Below are 17,702 nucleotides of genomic sequence, written 5' to 3'. Positions count from 1 at the left end.
CACAGCCCAATGAGAGATAAATTTCTCAAAACAGAACATTCTGTAATGAAAGACTTGCTTAAGATCATGTCTACTTCCTATGTATCAAGGGCCAGAAATTAACCCTTTCTGTTTATTCTTTCACTGTACAGCCTGAGTGCCTTAGCTTTAAATAATTCATTCTTTTGTTCTTTTACTTGTTTCAGTCATGTGCCTTGGCCATGCTGGAGCATATGAACATTTGTTGTGCACTTTGGTGAAAAATACCTCAAGAAGACTAATTACGATGTACTTTATGGAGTATGTATCTGTCCTGTTACTCTGAATGGAGCAGCCTCAAGGCTGAAACTTATAAAAGAATATATATATATATATATATATATATATATATATATATATATATATATATACTGTGGATATGTGAAGTATAGTGAGTTAGGTGTGTGTTATAATAAGGTAGCAGTGGAGTGGGGTGGGATGATAGGGAAGTGGGATGTAAGGTGACAGTTAGATGATGGGTTATGTAGTGGTAGCAGGAGGTAAGGTGCATGGTAGCAGTGAAGTGTGGGAGGGGAGTAGCAATGAAATGGAGGAAATAGAATGGTCAAAATATTAAGATGCAAGTTGATTCCAAAGAACAGGTTGAAAACTGACTGGTTTGCTCACAGTAAGTAGTATTGGTAGTGGTGGTAATGGTGGTGATAGTTTTATTATTGTTGTTGTTGTAGTGGTGGTGGTGATAGTGGTGATAATGGTGGGAGTAGTGATGGTAATGAAACATGAGATGACAGTAGGGGTGGGGATGGGAGAGGTGGTGGTGGTATGACGGCAGTGACAGTTGCAGGAATAGTGTGTTGATGATAGTAGTATAGGCGGTAGCATGTTGCGGTACCTGCAGTAGTAGACTTTCTGACTGACTTACTGCTTCTATGGAGCATTTTCACACACATGTAAATTGTAAAGACTAGAAAAGGATAGCTTACGTGAAAAAAAGAGACCAACAAACAGAAGGAGGGGATGATATGCAATAAAGAACACATACATACTAGAACACACAAACACACACACACACACACACAGAGTAGCTCAGAGAGAGGGGGGGAGCAATGTGGAGTATGTATGTATGCATACATACATACAAACATACATACATACACCTACATACGGTAGCTGCCAGAGAGAGTGAAACCATATACATACACCTACACACAGTAACTGTCAAACAGAGGCCATATACATATATATACACCTACACAGTAGTCATGAGACAAAAACACTACATGCATACATATGCATGCACACAGACACACGTACATGTATATGTGTGCAAGTGTATATATATATATATATATATATATATATATATATATATATTCTTTTATTATTTTACTTCTTTCAGTCATTTGACTGTGGCCATGCTAGAGCACCGCCTTAACAGGTTTTAGTTGAAGAAATAGATCCCAGGATTTATTCTTTATAAAACTGGTACTTATTCTATTGGTCTCTTTTGCTGAACTGCTAGGTTATGGGGATGTAAACACACCAACATCGGTTGTCAAGTGATGGTGGGGGGAGAGACAGACAGACAGACACACACACACACACACACATATATATACAATGGCTTCTTTCAGTTTCCATCTATCAAATCCACTCACAAGGCTTTGGTTGGCCTGAGACTATAGTAGAAGACACTTGCCCAATGTGGGACTGAACCTGGAAGCATGTGGTTGGGAAGCAAGCTTCTTACCACACAGCCATATATATATATATGTGACCGCGTGTGTATCGTTGGCGATTTTCTTTCTACTTCTTCTCTTCTTTCGACCTTTTCTATATTTCTGATGAAGAGCTCTGCTTGAAATGTGAAATCCTCTTTCTTTTCTTTCCTTACAATGCAATTAAAATAAAAGGGATACACAGTTGATTCCATTGCTACAGGATCGTGGTTGAGGTTTGTTAACCCTTCTCATACATTCTGTTGGTTGTGCTTCCACTATGGCGAGATAAAAATTCGCAGTTTATGGCTGTTTGATGCTTGTTCCAATATTGGTGCTTATGAAACAAGCAAATTACAAAACTTGACATATAGATTTTAGAAAGCAATGCTGAGAAAAGTTAATACCAACTTCCAACACAGTATTTCGACAAAGTCTCAGATCTGTAGCAGGAGAGAAATGATTAAATGATAGATTCGAAACTGAGTGGTGGAGCTGACAGGAAGGGTGGAGGATTACAAAATAACAGTTTATATTAAAATCGTATAACCTAGATATATAATCTAGCAGCTATGAGAGAGAAAGAGAGAGAGAGAGAGCTGCTTCAGTTACTTTCTAAGAAGAATAGAAGAAAATAGATGACAGAATGACTTTCATATGGAGTTCATTAAAATATTGTCAAAGGCTGGAGTGTTTGACTTCAGAGAATTCTACCACAATCATTTTCTTGGTATAGGCATGTAAGCAGCTACTCTTAAGTTATTGTATGTAGCTAACAAAATTTAGATTTCCTATCATATACACACACACATGTGCGTGCGTGTGTGTGTGTGTGTGTGTGTATGAATTCCTGAAATAAATCCAGTAGCATATGCATCTCTATTGTAAATGAGCATCACTGCCATAAAAGCAAAATCCTTCATTTGCAATCTTCCATGAAAGCATCCCAAGACATGGTGGAATATCACTTCGCTTAGAAGCAGGTGAGGGTTGGTAACAAGTAGGGTATGTACATATATATATATATATACACATCATCATCATCATCATCATCGTTTAACGTCCGCTTTCCATGCTAGCATGGGTTGGACGATTTGACTGAGGACTGGTGAAACCAGATGGCTACACCAGGCTCCAATCTGATTTGGCAGAGTTTCTACAGCTGGATGCCCTTCCTAACGCCAACCACTCAGAGAGTGTAGTGGGTGCTTTTACGTGTTACCCGCACGAAGGCCAGTCAGGCGGTAATGGCAATGGCCACGCTCAAAATGGTGCATGTTATGTGCCACCCACACAAGAGCCAGTCCAGGGGCACTGGCAACGATCTCGCTCAAAAATCCCACGAAGGCCAGCCAGGCGGCGCTGGCAACGGTCACGCTCAAAATGGTGCATTTCATGTGTCACCCGCACAAGAGCCAGTCCAGGGGCACTGTCAACAATCTCGCTCGAAAAATTTCATGTGTCACCCGCACAAGAGCCAGATATATATACATATATATATATATATATATACATATATATATATATATATATATATATATATATATATATACATATATATATATATACACGCTTATTTTTTGGTAGTTTTTGACTTATTTAGTCCCTCTAAGCGTGAGGCATTACTATATAGTTAATGCCCTTATATAAATTATATACATATATATATACATACATATATACACATATACATATATATACATATATATATATATACACACACACTCATATATACATACATACACACACATAAATTGATAAAATATCTTTACATATACATATACACGTGTATATAGATACAAACAGACACACAATTTATATGGTTACATACATATAGGTGTGTTTGTATAGACATACACACGTGTATGTGTATGTGCTTTTGTGTGTGTATGTATGTGTGAAAGTACAAGAAATGGTTGGCAACATTTCCTTGAAGATGAAAGATTCTTTCTACAGCAGCCGTACTAGAAATTAATACACAGCTAGATGAAGAAGAAAATGGAGGAGTAGAAGAAAGGAGTAAGAACATTGGCATCCACTGTCTGTGAGTTATAAATAGTCACGGTTGCCTCCAGAATAAATACCCTGAAACACACCTGAATTAAGTTTCAGTAGATCAGAGAATTCCACAGCTACCCCGCTACCCACAAAACTGTCCTACATACTATTCTTCATAGCATCTCCTTTAATCTTTCAGACTTTCTGTTTACTTAAATTTCACTTCAGCTTGCTTTTAAGTAAAAAAAAAAAAAGCATTTCAGCTGATTAGTTCATAAGTTGGTTTAATCTCTGATTCTAATTAAAAGTGAGAAAACTATTTTTGAATATCCCTTCAGAGATGAAAACTACAGATGCTTCTACACAATATACAACGTAATTGTTTTACAAGATACAAAAATAACAGTGTTATTTTTGAAAATATATATTCCTGAAGTGATTGGCCGATCTTTCTAGCACAAAATGGTGGGGATGATAGATCAGCCTAGTCGTTTTATAAGGGTTAATCATAGAGTGATTTCTAACACAGGAAGATGGCAGGTAATTAAATCATAACTAGTAGTAAACTGGTAATTATTTTATCAATCATGGAAAGGATGAAAGATAAAATGTACTTCAATAAAATTCTAACAGAGAACACACAAAGATTATTTAATATACAAATGTATTACTGGGTGCAGTGAACACATTTAGAGATAAAATAATATTTAGTTTGTACTAATTTTTCCAATTCAAAAAATGTAGCTTAACAATCACATTCATATATTCTCTTTTTTAGGAGTGGCTGTGTGGTAAGTAGCTTGCTTACCAACCACATGGTTCCGGGTTCATTCCCACTGCGTGGCACCTTAGGTAAGTGTCTTCTACTATAGCCTCGGGCCAACCAAAGTCTTGTGAGTGGATTTGGTAGACGGAAACTTAAAGAAATCTTCCCCAAAGAGTAAAATTTTGCCATTTTATGCATATGCACAAAAATGACGACAACACAGGTTTGCTACCAGACACTGCACATTTTTTCGTCAAATTGATCCTACTCATTAATAAAGACTTTAAATTTTTGAAAAATGTTGAAATTTGATGGAAAACGTTTCATGGCTATAAACACATCTTATTAACAGTAATTTATCACTGAGTACCTCAGTTAGTACTCGTTAGTATACCCCTAGCCAGGGAGAATATATACACCACACAATCTGGATCAGGAAGGGCTTTTGATCCCCCCCTCCACCTTTTGTTTTTGAAATATATATATTGTATATATATATTTTCTATAGCCCCGGACCAACACATTTTTTGTGAGTGAATTTGAGTATATGGAAACTGTATAGAAGCCCTGTTAGATGGATTTTAACTGCTACACTGATTCTATCTGAGAATTATGTTCAGGGTGCACATGTGGTAAGGCATGGCTGAGTGGTAAGAAGCTTGCTTCCAAACCACATGGTTTCAGGGTCAGTCTTTGGGCTGACCAAAGCTTTGTGAGCGGATCTGGTAGACAGAAATTGAAAGAAGCCTATCGTATATATTTATACATGTAACTATATGTGTGTGTGTCTTTGTGTCTGTTCATCCCCAAGCACCACTTGACAACCAGTGTTGGTGTGTTTACATCCCTGTTACTTAGCGGTTTGGCAAAAGCGACTGATAGAATAAGTACTAGGCTTTAAAAAAATAGTACTGGAGTCAATACATTCAACTAAAAATTCTTCACAGTGGTGCCCCAGCATGGCCGACACATTAATTCAGGAGCAGGTAATTCAGTTGATAAATCAACTGAATCTTCCCCATCAAGACAGAGATCCACACCATCATATATATATTAAAAAGCCACCCTTTTTAATTTGTTTTATATATATATATATATATATATATATATACACACACACACACACACACACACACACACACACACACACACACACACACATACACACACACATATCTGTGTGTACACACAAATACACGCATATGCTTAACAGATCAAATGGAAGAAAAAGTATTCAATACATATGACCAGATAGTGAGTACAGAAGGTGTGAACAACTGTTATTTTACCCTTAAATGCTCACTGCAGTTTCCATTAAGAACTTCCTGGCAAACTTCATAACTGATTTCAATCATGACAAAGAATTGATGAAATTGTTTAGCAATCATTCTCATGGATGATTCTACATATTTCATTCACGTTTTCTTTTTGGTTACCCTAAATGCTCGTTACTTTGAACCAACCCTCAATCAGTTTCTAAAAAATGCCTACCAGATAAAAACTTGTGTTTGACCAAAAGAATGCTCGGCAAAAGCTTGAGGAAGCATTTTGAAGATCTCAGCTATTTTGAGAATTTGCCAAGCTTCATGCAAAATTCAATGCAGACATATTGCTCAGACTTGTCAGCCATCATATAAATTTCAGAATCATTCTAAAACAATGTTTACAATCTCATATGATAACTGAACAGAAGTAGATAGCATATAGCCTATCTGAGGCTGACCACCAATGATCACTAGCTGGACGTAGATATCCACTGAACAGCACAATTAAAACATACAATCTAGAAACTTTATAACACCTCTCTCTTTCTCTTTCTCTTTCTCTCTCTCTCTCTCTCTCTCTCTCTCTCTCTCTCTCACACACACACACACACACATAATTTTAGAAGGAAGATATACATACATTTCAAACCCAAAGTGACTATGTATGCAGGTTTTAAACTTAGAATGACCATATACATATAGTTCAAATTTAGGATTTCTGCAGATATACATTTCAAATATGAAATGACAATATACACATATTAATACACACTCACACACTTCTAACTTTATAATGGTAACATAATAAATATATAACTTAATATAAATATAATTATATTTTATACCATGTTGATATTATACTATGGCGAGTTAGTAGAGTTAACTACAGCTGCTGCTAAGCTACGTATTACAAAGCAGCTGTAGCTAATTGTAGTGCAGCCCACAAATATGCCTGCAGCAGTTGCAGTAATTTTAGATCCCACCCGCCCCACCCCACCCACACACATAGTGCAGGGTGAAAGATACAGCTTACTAGCAGGATGTGTGTGTGTGTGTGTGTGTGTGTATATATAAATATACATATATTTTGTGTGTGTGTGTGTATATATATATATATTTTCGTACATCATCATCACCACCATTTAACATCCATATGTATATACATTCATGTGTGTGTGTGGATGAATGGATGGATAGCTGGATGTATGAGTATAGGCTTACAGTCATAAATGGTGATGCCAATATCGACAGCCTGACATTATAGGTAGTCCACATGGTAAATTATTTCACAAGCTTAAATATTAAGAGATTTGGAATAAATGGCCAAATCAGAAATTTCAATAAAAATACAACCAGCCAAGCAAAAGGATAAAAAAGACATTATTTAATTGTATTAATAAGTGTTATAGTAAAATTCCACTATGAACTTCACAAAGCGTACTAAAATACCACCAGCACTGTAAACTAAACATGTTATAAACCATTACCACCACTATTGTAAACTACAAAACTACTACCAAAACTATAATTTGCTAAATATACCATTAGAACAATCACAACTAATGTTCACTAAACATACAGTAACATTGGTACCATTATTTGTGTATACTAAACATACAATAACACCACTATCAGTACTAATGTACGTTAAACATACTATAGCAACACTACCACAGCTAGTATACATTATAACACCACTACCAATACACACCGTCAAGATAGACAAAGAACAACAACTACATTGGTGTTGAGATTATTAATGGTATTAAATAAAACAGTAATACAAATTCACAACTATAAGTGGTGTGTGCGTGCATGTGTGTGTGTGTGTGTGTGTGTTTCTGTGAAGGTCTTCCTCTGCCAATTCACTTGTCAACCTCTTTTATCACATGTATTGTGCCCATTGCCAGACCCCTTCTGGATTTCACTCCCTGCAGCTACAGACTCGAGATAATTCAAGTGGAATGTTTTCACAGGGACTTTACAGGGTCTTGACCAATAATACACTGTGGCCATACTGGACCACCAATTTCAAGGATCTTAGTTGATCCTATCAACCCCAGAATACATTTTATTAAACTCTATAAGGCGCAGTTCTTTCTTTCAAACTAAGCAAACAATATATAATATATATGCATGAATATTACACACACACACACACACACACACACACACAGACACAGAGTCAACAAATGAGATTTATAGATACTCAATATAGAAAACGTACAATAGTGCTCAAATGATTTAAAATTAAACTCCAAAGTCTTTATCAAGTGCTAGGTCCATGGGGTAAAGAGTAGCTTTAAAGGAATTCCAGGTGAGTTGATATGGAGAGTTGAGATGCAGATAAACATGATTAGTTTTTATATCTATATATATATATATCCTCTTATATATATCTATATATATATATGTATGTATATCTATATATATCAAGCCTAATCCTGTTTATCTCCATCACTATATATATATATATATATATACGCAATCATATACATACATACGGACATATATATGTATGTATGTGTATATATATATATATATATATATATATATATATATATATATATATATCATCATCATCATCATCATCGTTTAACGTCCGCTTTCCATGCTAGCATGGGTTGGACGATTTGATTGAGGACTGGTGAAACCGGATGGCAACACCAGGCTTCAATCTAATTTGGCAGAGTTTCTACAGCTGGATGCCCTTCCTAACGCCAACCACTCAGAATATATATAAATATATATATATATATATACGATGGGCTTCTTTCAGTTTCCATCTACCAAATCCATTCACAAGACTTCCGTCAGCCCAAGGCTATAGTAGAAGACACTTGTCCAAGGTGCCATGCAGCAGGACTGAACCCAGAAACATGAGGTTGGGAAGCAAGCTTCTTACCACACAGCCATGCCTGTGCCTGCACACACACACACACACATACCACTTCTCATATCTCTTACACTGATATGCAAACTATGAAGATTGCAGTGTGATATTAATATCAGTTGTATGATATTGAAACTATGGATACATGCAGAGAGTGAAGTGAACAAGCAGATTAGACCCAAGCCAACCCTAATATTAGCAAATAAGCAGGATGGTTAAAGTGTTGGATAGAATGCCATCCAGTGTTTGTTCCAACTTTGTGATCTGAGTTCAAATCCTGCTAAGGCCAACTTTGCTTTCCATCTTTTGGTAATAAAAAAATTATGAATTTTTAGGTGGTGGATTGCCGAAACTATTAGAATGGGTCACAGTATCGGTTGTGACTTTTTGTGTTCTGACAGCAATGTCTGCAATGACACTGGTGCCAAATGTATCAACCCAAGTCAGAGGCCTTTCCCATGAAGTGGAGAGACTTGTGTGCATGGACAACTGCATGTTTTCCTCGAAAAATACATGAGCAGATGTATGATCAGCCTTGACAGATGGAGGGCCTATTGGCCAACCGTGATTAAGCACTCCCATGATCAAGACAATCCAGCCATGACCAAACCATTTTATTAGAATATAAAGGTCTACATCAGCTAATGTACAGACAATGTGACACCATATACAAATTCATTGCATTCTGGTTGAGAATCATCGAAACTCGGAATTTAAAGATTTCTACAATATCATGCATATCAATTTGACAAACGAGTTAAACATATTAAGACATGCAACAAAAAAAAAAAAAGACCTTTTATAGTCATTAACTAATGAGCTTTTTCATGGGTTTGAATCTTCACATTTACAATGAATGATCATGAGAAAGAGACAGCTGTAAAGTATTAGTGGTGGAAATGAAATAGCTTACAAGCAACAATGAAAGGGATATTGCGAGACCCATCAAACCAACATCTCATCTACATTACAGTATAAAGCAACAAATACTTCAGGAAGACCTCAAAAATTCTTTTACCTTTTAGTTAATATTCAGATTACTCTGTCTAATGTAATGCTTATTTATTCACATTGCTTTGAATTAATCATGCATTATCTCATAGCGTCAAGATTTCAGTGATATGGTTGCTAATTTTTTGAATGACATTATAGGGTAGGTGTAAGAAGTTGAATCTGGCTGGTTTGAACATAAAACAAGGTAGAATATTTGGGCCTGATATAGCTGGTTTAAATGCTAAAGAGTTAAGGCCCACTTACTAAATATACAATCTGAGGGGATGAACTTCTGACAAAAGAAAGAGAAGTCAACGAAAATAATATCAGGTCATTACTTCTTTAAAGAACCTAGACATATTTCAAAGATGTACGATGGATTAATGTTCGAAAAGTGATTTAATCTAAGAGGAACAAATGAAATTATCTTCTGTATTTAATAGAAATACGAAGAGTAATTTATAAACATTTCCTTTACTATTAAGTTTAAGAATTAACTAGCAGAAGCAGGTAATCTTTTTCCATACAACAATGTACCCACCATCTCCATCACCATTTGATCAAATTTCTGACCAAACACCAAGGTTATATCATCATTTGGATAAACATGCACTTAAATTTTGGAACTATTAAATAATTTTAATTAAACTTCTTAATTGTGAACTCATTCAGTTGACAACAAAAAAAGTGTTAAATAAGGGAGATAACAATGCTTTTTTTTTTTTACAATGTCCTCTTTCCCTTTTTAAATCTATTTTGTTTTATATATATATATACACATACACATATATACATACATACATATAAATGGACGTTATAGAAGAGCTAAGCAGTCTATGAATTAGCTAACGGCCTATATTACCACCAATGCTCTGGCATGTCTCTTCCAAAAGACCAATTATTCTAGCAGTAAGAATCATGACAAATTATAGTTCCCTGTTGTAATCAGATGCAGAACATCATCAACTATTTCCCCATCACTTCGTAATGCAGGTCACACATCTAACAGTGGGAATAATTACAAAGAATTACTGGCCTCAAGAAATGGGACTTTCCTTAGATAAACTAAATGTGTGTGCAACAATCAAAATTATGTAAGAAGCAACAATCAAAGATATGACACACTTACCTGAAGACTAGGGTGACACCCTAGAGATAGGAGACATTTGACAACACCAATGTGTCCTTTATTGACGCCAATGTGAAGTGGTGTTTGCCGACGTTTGTTGCGCGCATTCAGATCGCAACCTCCTTTATGCAGGAGTTCAATCACAGCTGGTTCGTCTCCAAAAGCTGCATGGTGTACAGCTCGATCTCCGTCCTTATCCTACCAATCAGAAATAATTAAGAAAACACATTTAATTTACTTGTGGTGCATTTAACAGAAGACAAAACCTTTAAACTAAAATTAAGACTGTTGTTAACACTAGAAATATCTATGAAAACAGTTGTCTCACCTCTATTTCATGATCCAATGAGTTCTTCATTAAAGTTTTGATTACTTCCATATGGCCATTCTGAGAAGCTGCCTGTAATGCTGTATGACCAGCAAAAACTCCATTCACCTGTAATTAATGACAATATCATTGATAATAATGAGTCCTTACACTGATACAAGACCACAAATTTAAAAGAGTAGTGTACAAACAACAGATTCAACCTTAACATATGACTGGTATTTATTTTATAGATAATGAAGAAATGTAAGGTAAAGTCAACTCTGGAGAGCTTTGAACCTAGAATGGAGAGGGAAAGAGAGAGAGTAGATCTCATTCTATAAACAAGGATTCAAATATTGGTATATGTATATATGTGTGTGTATGAGTGTATGTATGTGTTTGTGTGTTGGTGTTTGTCTCCCCACCATCGCTTGACAACAATTGTTGGTGTGTTTACGTTCCTGTAACTTAGCATCTTGGCAAAAGAGACCGATAGAATAAGTACTAAGCTTACAAAGAATAAGTCCTGGGGTCGATTTGTTCAACTAAAGGCAGTGCTCCAGCATGGCCAGTCAAATGACAAAACAAGTAAAAGCATAAAAGAATAATGATTCTGCCAGCCTTCCGCCTTATTGTTGTGAGTAATAATAACAATGACATTGTGATGAGAAAGATGTTTTACTAAAATATATAAACAGCTAGTAATGATACTCCAACCACACCAGACACTTCCACATCTTAAGTACATGTCTGTATTTTGAAAAATCTAGCAAATACATTTACAACATATTTCAAGAATTGACAGATAGAAAGAAAAATTAAATTTTAATAGAAATGAAAGCAGCAACTGATGAATGAAGTGACAAGTAAATACATTACCTCAGCTTCAGGTCGTTGAAGAATTTCTTCTACTTTAGCAGCATCACCATTCGCGGCAGCCTTCACTAATTCTTCATTCACATCTCCAGATACATGGCTTTCAAACAATTTTTTCAACAGGGCGCTCAAACGTTCTGAAAAACAAAAATATTTCTAGATTAAGAAAGAGATTTATAGCACTGCCAACTCAGATGACCCAAAATTATACATATATATATATATATATATATATCTAAAAGCTCTTCTCTTTCCTGGCCAAAGTTGTACTTGCAAATGTCTTTCTTTTTTTTTTAAAGCATTCGCTCGTTACAAAGTCCTTAGACCACTGAAAACATAAGAGCTACTAGAATAAAATGGACGCTAGACAGAAGTCAATAGGTGACGATGTACATTAGACTTAAAAGACTGGAGGTCACATTGAAGAGGAAAAAAAAACTGTGGAAGGGAATTCTGAAGTTCAGAGGTGTGAGGGGAGAAACTGGTACTGTAATACAAGTCAAGTTTGGTCTGTCTTGCAATAGAAATTTTATAACTAAAATGTTCTTTTCTTAAAATATTTCACTAAGAATACATTTCAACTGTTTATATTCTTCACTTTCCAGCTCATAGTACACTTCTCATTACCACTGTTGCTACAATCTCTGGCACCTTGGGGTAAATGGTTCAGCCATATTGCAAAGTAAGAATATCAATAGGATCCAATCTGTTGTGATATGTGAGGTCATCTTTGTTACAAGTATTCCCGTTCAAGATAATTTTTCTGTATGGTTTATTTGTGCAAAATTCACAAATTTGGAAATAAAATTTCAATCATCAAACTTCATCTTGCATTCAACATATGTTCTTTGTTAGTGTAATTGTTTTGTTGTGAAATAATTTCAATCTGAAGGAAGTTCAAGCAAATTTCTATTTTATTTATGCAACTAAAATAAGTACCTTTCTGTGATCTTTTTGCAGCAATTAATAATTCATTATTCAATTCATCACTCCAAGAAAATGTACCTTATAGCTTCACTTTCTTCTGCAATCACAGCTTAGGTCTGTTACGAGTCCTAAGGATTCATAAGGCCAGAGCTTAAACAGGTTTTGTTGATGTATAAGTAACTGAGATTATAAAACTCCTCTCTGAACAGAATGTCAGTCTATCATAGGAGTAACTCACCAGCTATTGCTGGAATTCATTTTCAGCTGAGTGTACTGGAACAAAGTGAAATTTTCACAGAACCAAATACAATTGATTGTATTTGGAGGATGTAGACTAATAAATGAAATGCTCCAGCATGGCCACAGTCTAATGACCGAAACAAGTAAAAGATAAAAGATAATAGGGAGCAAAACTTGTGAGAGTTTACCCTTGGAGCAAGATGATGGAGTATGCAAGAATAAAGAATATGGAAGAGACTAAGGAAAAAGAGAGATGAAATAATCAGAGATGGAAAGAGAGAGATAATCTGAGAAAAAAGGAAGAAAGAGAGATAAAATAATCAGAGAAAGAGGGAAGAGAAGAAATCAAAGCAAATGAGAAAATGATAAACAAATCAGCGGAATTCTTTTTTTTTTTTGTGGGGAAGAATTAGAAAATTTAGTATAAATGGGTACTGTCCCCTCTTTCTTTGTGGTATGCAAAATACAAGGTGAAAGCAAAAAGTAATAAACAAACTTGGTAAACTGACCTCCAGAAGAATGTGGTACGGCAGTACCGTCTGCTGAAGCAACTTTTGTAACAGCCGAAGGGTTATATGTCCAACAAGTACTACAAACTTCTACTTTTAAGTCACTATCGTGGTAAATTTGTTGAACACATCCTACTTTACCAAGAGTCTGTTCACAACAAATACAAAAATATTTCATTATTAATTCACAGTATCACCAATATTATACACAGATTACATAGGACAATAGATATATATATATATATGTGTGTGTGTATGTACTCTTGGTTCGATAGTGATATTCATATCATTATCAAAACAAGAGTTTAACTATGGTCTGTCCATAGCACTTACTTAGCATCACCTGCTACTCTTTGAGTCTTCTAGATACCAATGTACCAATACCTCCCATATATGTGTATGTATGCATGTATATGCGAGCGTGTGTGTGTGTGTGTATATGTATATATATATATGACCATATCTGTGACAACAGCGTTATCTATGACTGCTTTTTAGGCAGTGCTCATTATATTTTTCAGGGCTTCTGTAATAGACAAGAGGAAAAGAAGCAGTTAGTTTAAACCCAAGACCTAACCTAGCCCAAATACTTGCAACTGAATGGTCTCTGATAAAGGCACCTAAACACCAGGTGAGGGATGAAGTGTGCTACCCAAAAAGAAGAAATATTCTTCCAATGAACTTCTTCAAATTCAGTCACAAAGCTTTGGTCAATCCAAGGCTATGATACAAAACATTTAAACCAAGTAGATGTACAGAGAAATCAAACATGAAAGCACTCAGTTGTGAAATAAACTTTTTAATGCAGTGGTGCTGTATCCAGACATGGCAGCACTACTGTCCAGATACAGCATCACTATCATTACTGGATGCTGTTCATACCTAGACATAGAGGTGTTAATGTCCAGGCATGAACAGTATTGTTGTCTTGACATAAAAATTTTTTTTAATAATCTCAAGTGAGTGGATACATTTGAAATCAGTTGTGAGAAAGACTATAATAGAAAGAGACTTACAGGTAACATAGCTTCAGCCCATTCACCATGTCCACGTTGTAGCTGCTTCAGGCGTTCCACATCACTACAAATTTGTACAAGGTCTCCAACAGCAAATGGAGAGTTTGTTGATGTATTTTCAGTTGATGTAGATGCAGTATTAGCTGTTGGAGTAACCTTTGTCAAAACAGCTGGATTAAATGTCCACCTGAAAATGAAATCCACGAAACTCTATACACAGTGGTAATGTAGGAATTGTAATTGTGTACGTTTTGAATTCTAAACACACACACACACACACACACACACACACACACACACACACACACATATATATATACTAAAACACTAAGTGAAAAGAGAGAATTGGTCAGAATCATACTGAGTTTACAAAAAAAGGGTGTCTCATACTGTATGTACTGAATGGTAGAGCAAAGCAGAGCACAAGTTGAAAGAGAAAAGGGAAGTAAATAGGGTAAACACTGATGGTGTGAGCCAGGCAGTGAGAGAAGCTACGATGTGAAGTAGATGGTCATTATGGTAAATTACCTCTCAACGTATACTGTCATCCCTTTGTTACCAGCAGAGGTAATAGATCCCTGAACCTTTCTCACTCTACCTTTAGTCTGACAACTATCTTTCACAACATCCACCTCCATTGCTGATTAAGTCACATAGGTAATGGAAGCTGTCGTTATTTCATTCTGTAAGTGTCGTATCTTAATTATTGTTAGTCTCTCCCACCGCCACACACCTTCTTCTCAATCAGCAATCTCACTCATGTTACAAAACCTCCATGTCACAATGTCGCTACCATACTATCATATCAGAAATGGCACTACCGTGCTACAAAGTCACTATGTCACAACCCAGTCCAAAGTCATGATGTTGTCATTGTGTCACAAAGTCACCATCGTATTACCAAATGTCAATGTAAATCTTACCGATTACCACTGGGATATGACACAACAATATCTCTGTCTTCATCAATACCAATCACAGTTCCTGTGGTTCCCAGACACTGAAAAGGCAAAATAAGAATCAATGCAAAAATACAAAGATTAAATTACAGCAAAATCTGGGAATCTTTTTGATCAAATAAATGTAACACTAACATTTACCAAGCGAGCTTCACAAAATATAACAATAATATTATCAGAAGTTTGTTGTTTTCATTTGTTTATTCCCTGGCTTCAGTTATTGGACTGTGGTGAACACTAGGGCAGCAGCTTCAAGGATTTAGTCCATCATATCTACCCCAGAACTTATTTCAATCTGATATTTATTTTTCAATATCTATTTGTTGAATTTCTCATGTGCACAGGAACATTTTTTTGGCAACCTGCAGCATTGTGTCAAGAATGTACATACATACATAACATGTTCCTGCAGAGTTTTTATCTACCAAATTCCATTCACGAAATATTGGTCTACTTGAGGCTATAACGGAAGATATTTGCCCAAATTGTATGGAATTGGATCAAACCTAGATCTTCATTGTTGTAAAGTAAACTTCTTAACCACACAGCCATGCCTACACACAAAGTGTATGTATGTATATAGTTTTTATAAGCCAACACCCAAGTCCCTTATAACTCCTGTTAACAACTATAGATGTATTGCTACTGCGAATAATAACAATACATATTGTCAATGTGAACAGCAGACATCTACTGTCACTATCAATAAATATCTGTACATAATCAATGAGATACAAGATGTAGAAAAGAAAAATGAGCTGAGGAGCAGAAATCATATGATCCCGTGATCAAACAGATTACTGGATGTTATTATACATCACTGGTCCCAACACACTTTGCCTCGTTTTAGTTTTTAAATGATGCCACCCCACTGGCTAGGCAGGCAGGCCAACATTTCCCCTTGATCAAAAGGCTAGTCTGTTGCAGGATGACCCATTTACAGCTGAGTGGACTGGAGCAATGTGAAATGAAGTGCTTTGCTCATGAACACAACACACCACTCAGTCCGGGAATTGAACCCACTATCTAGCAATCATGAGTACAACACCCTAACCACTAGGCCATGTGCCTTCACAGGAGCAGAAATAAAGATGATAATTCTAAGTGACAGAGATGATAAGGATGATATTTGAAAAGAAAACTTACCTCAAACATTCCATCTGTCCATCCACCGTGACCATGCTGTAGCGACTGAACTATCTCCAGATCTAGATCAACATTGACCAAATCATTGATAGCAAGACCACCAACTCCTGACCGGGAGCCAAGAGAGGGTTCGCCTGTTACACCTAAAAGTGAATAACAGATATTATATAAAGTCGATGGCTGTAAGATGAAGGAGCTGAAATATTTAACCAATAGGTCAAGAGTTCAAACCTTGATACAGTCATTCTTCAGAGTCTAAATCAAAACAAGTACTCCTCTTACTCTAATTAAGTAGCAAATGGTAGCAAGAGTATCTAAGTACAAAAACAAATACTTGTTCAAACAGATCATATATTCAAATGCAAATTTCTGAAAAATTGTCCCCAAAAAACGAATAAGGTGAAGAGGTCAACACTTACATTTTTATCAAAAATTAGGGGAGAGTAGGTACTAACTCCCAAATTACAAGACAACATCAACTTTTTATTATAGTATATTATTCTTTTCTCCTCTAGGCACAAGGCCTGAATTTTTTTTGTGTGGGGGGGGGGTCAGTCAATTGGATTAACCTCAGTATGCAACTGGTACTTAATTTATTGACCCCCGAAAGGATGAAAGGCAAAGTCAACCTCAGCGGAATTTGAACTCAGAACATAAAGATAGACAAAATGCCGCAAAGCCTCCTTATTCAAGTATATTATTGGTACTATTTTTTTCATCTTCCACTGAGAAGGATCCATGCCAAATCAGACTAGAGTCTGGTGCAGCTCCCCTGGTCAAACCATCCAACCCATGCCAGCATGAACAACGGATATCAAATGATGATGACGACAAAGTTGATGATGACGAGAATGATGATGATGAATTGATACAAATCTTGATGCAGCCATGCCTTAAACCCTTTAGTATTCAGATTACTCTATCAAATGTAATGCTTATTTATTCACATTGTTTGGAATTAATCATGAACTATATTGT

The 17,702-nt window shown here is 35.9% G+C and overlaps 1 protein-coding gene across 2 annotated transcripts in view; it reads right to left on the bottom strand.

Annotated features, from left to right (window-relative positions):
• LOC106881552 (E3 ubiquitin-protein ligase MIB1) overlaps nt 1-17,702 on the bottom strand; it is a 137,796-nt gene that overhangs the window by 96,374 nt on the left and 23,720 nt on the right. For both annotated transcript variants that reach the window (XM_014931984.3, XM_014931985.3), the window contains exons 6-12: nt 16,725-16,867; nt 15,543-15,619; nt 14,620-14,806; nt 13,604-13,751; nt 11,931-12,064; nt 11,070-11,177; nt 10,742-10,939 (exon numbers count right to left, since the gene is read on the bottom strand). In XM_014931984.3, coding sequence (XP_014787470.1) covers nt 10,742-10,939; nt 11,070-11,177; nt 11,931-12,064; nt 13,604-13,751; nt 14,620-14,806; nt 15,543-15,619; nt 16,725-16,867 — 995 coding nt within the window. The remainder of the gene's footprint in view (nt 1-10,741; nt 10,940-11,069; nt 11,178-11,930; nt 12,065-13,603; nt 13,752-14,619; nt 14,807-15,542; nt 15,620-16,724; nt 16,868-17,702) is intronic.

Source organism: Octopus bimaculoides, chromosome 13 (genome assembly GCF_046866305.1).
Source record: "Octopus bimaculoides isolate indiv1 chromosome 13, ASM4686630v1, whole genome shotgun sequence".
NCBI lineage: Eukaryota > Metazoa > Mollusca > Cephalopoda > Octopoda > Octopodidae > Octopus > Octopus bimaculoides.
This window is presented reverse-complemented; position numbering and strand designations above follow the sequence as displayed.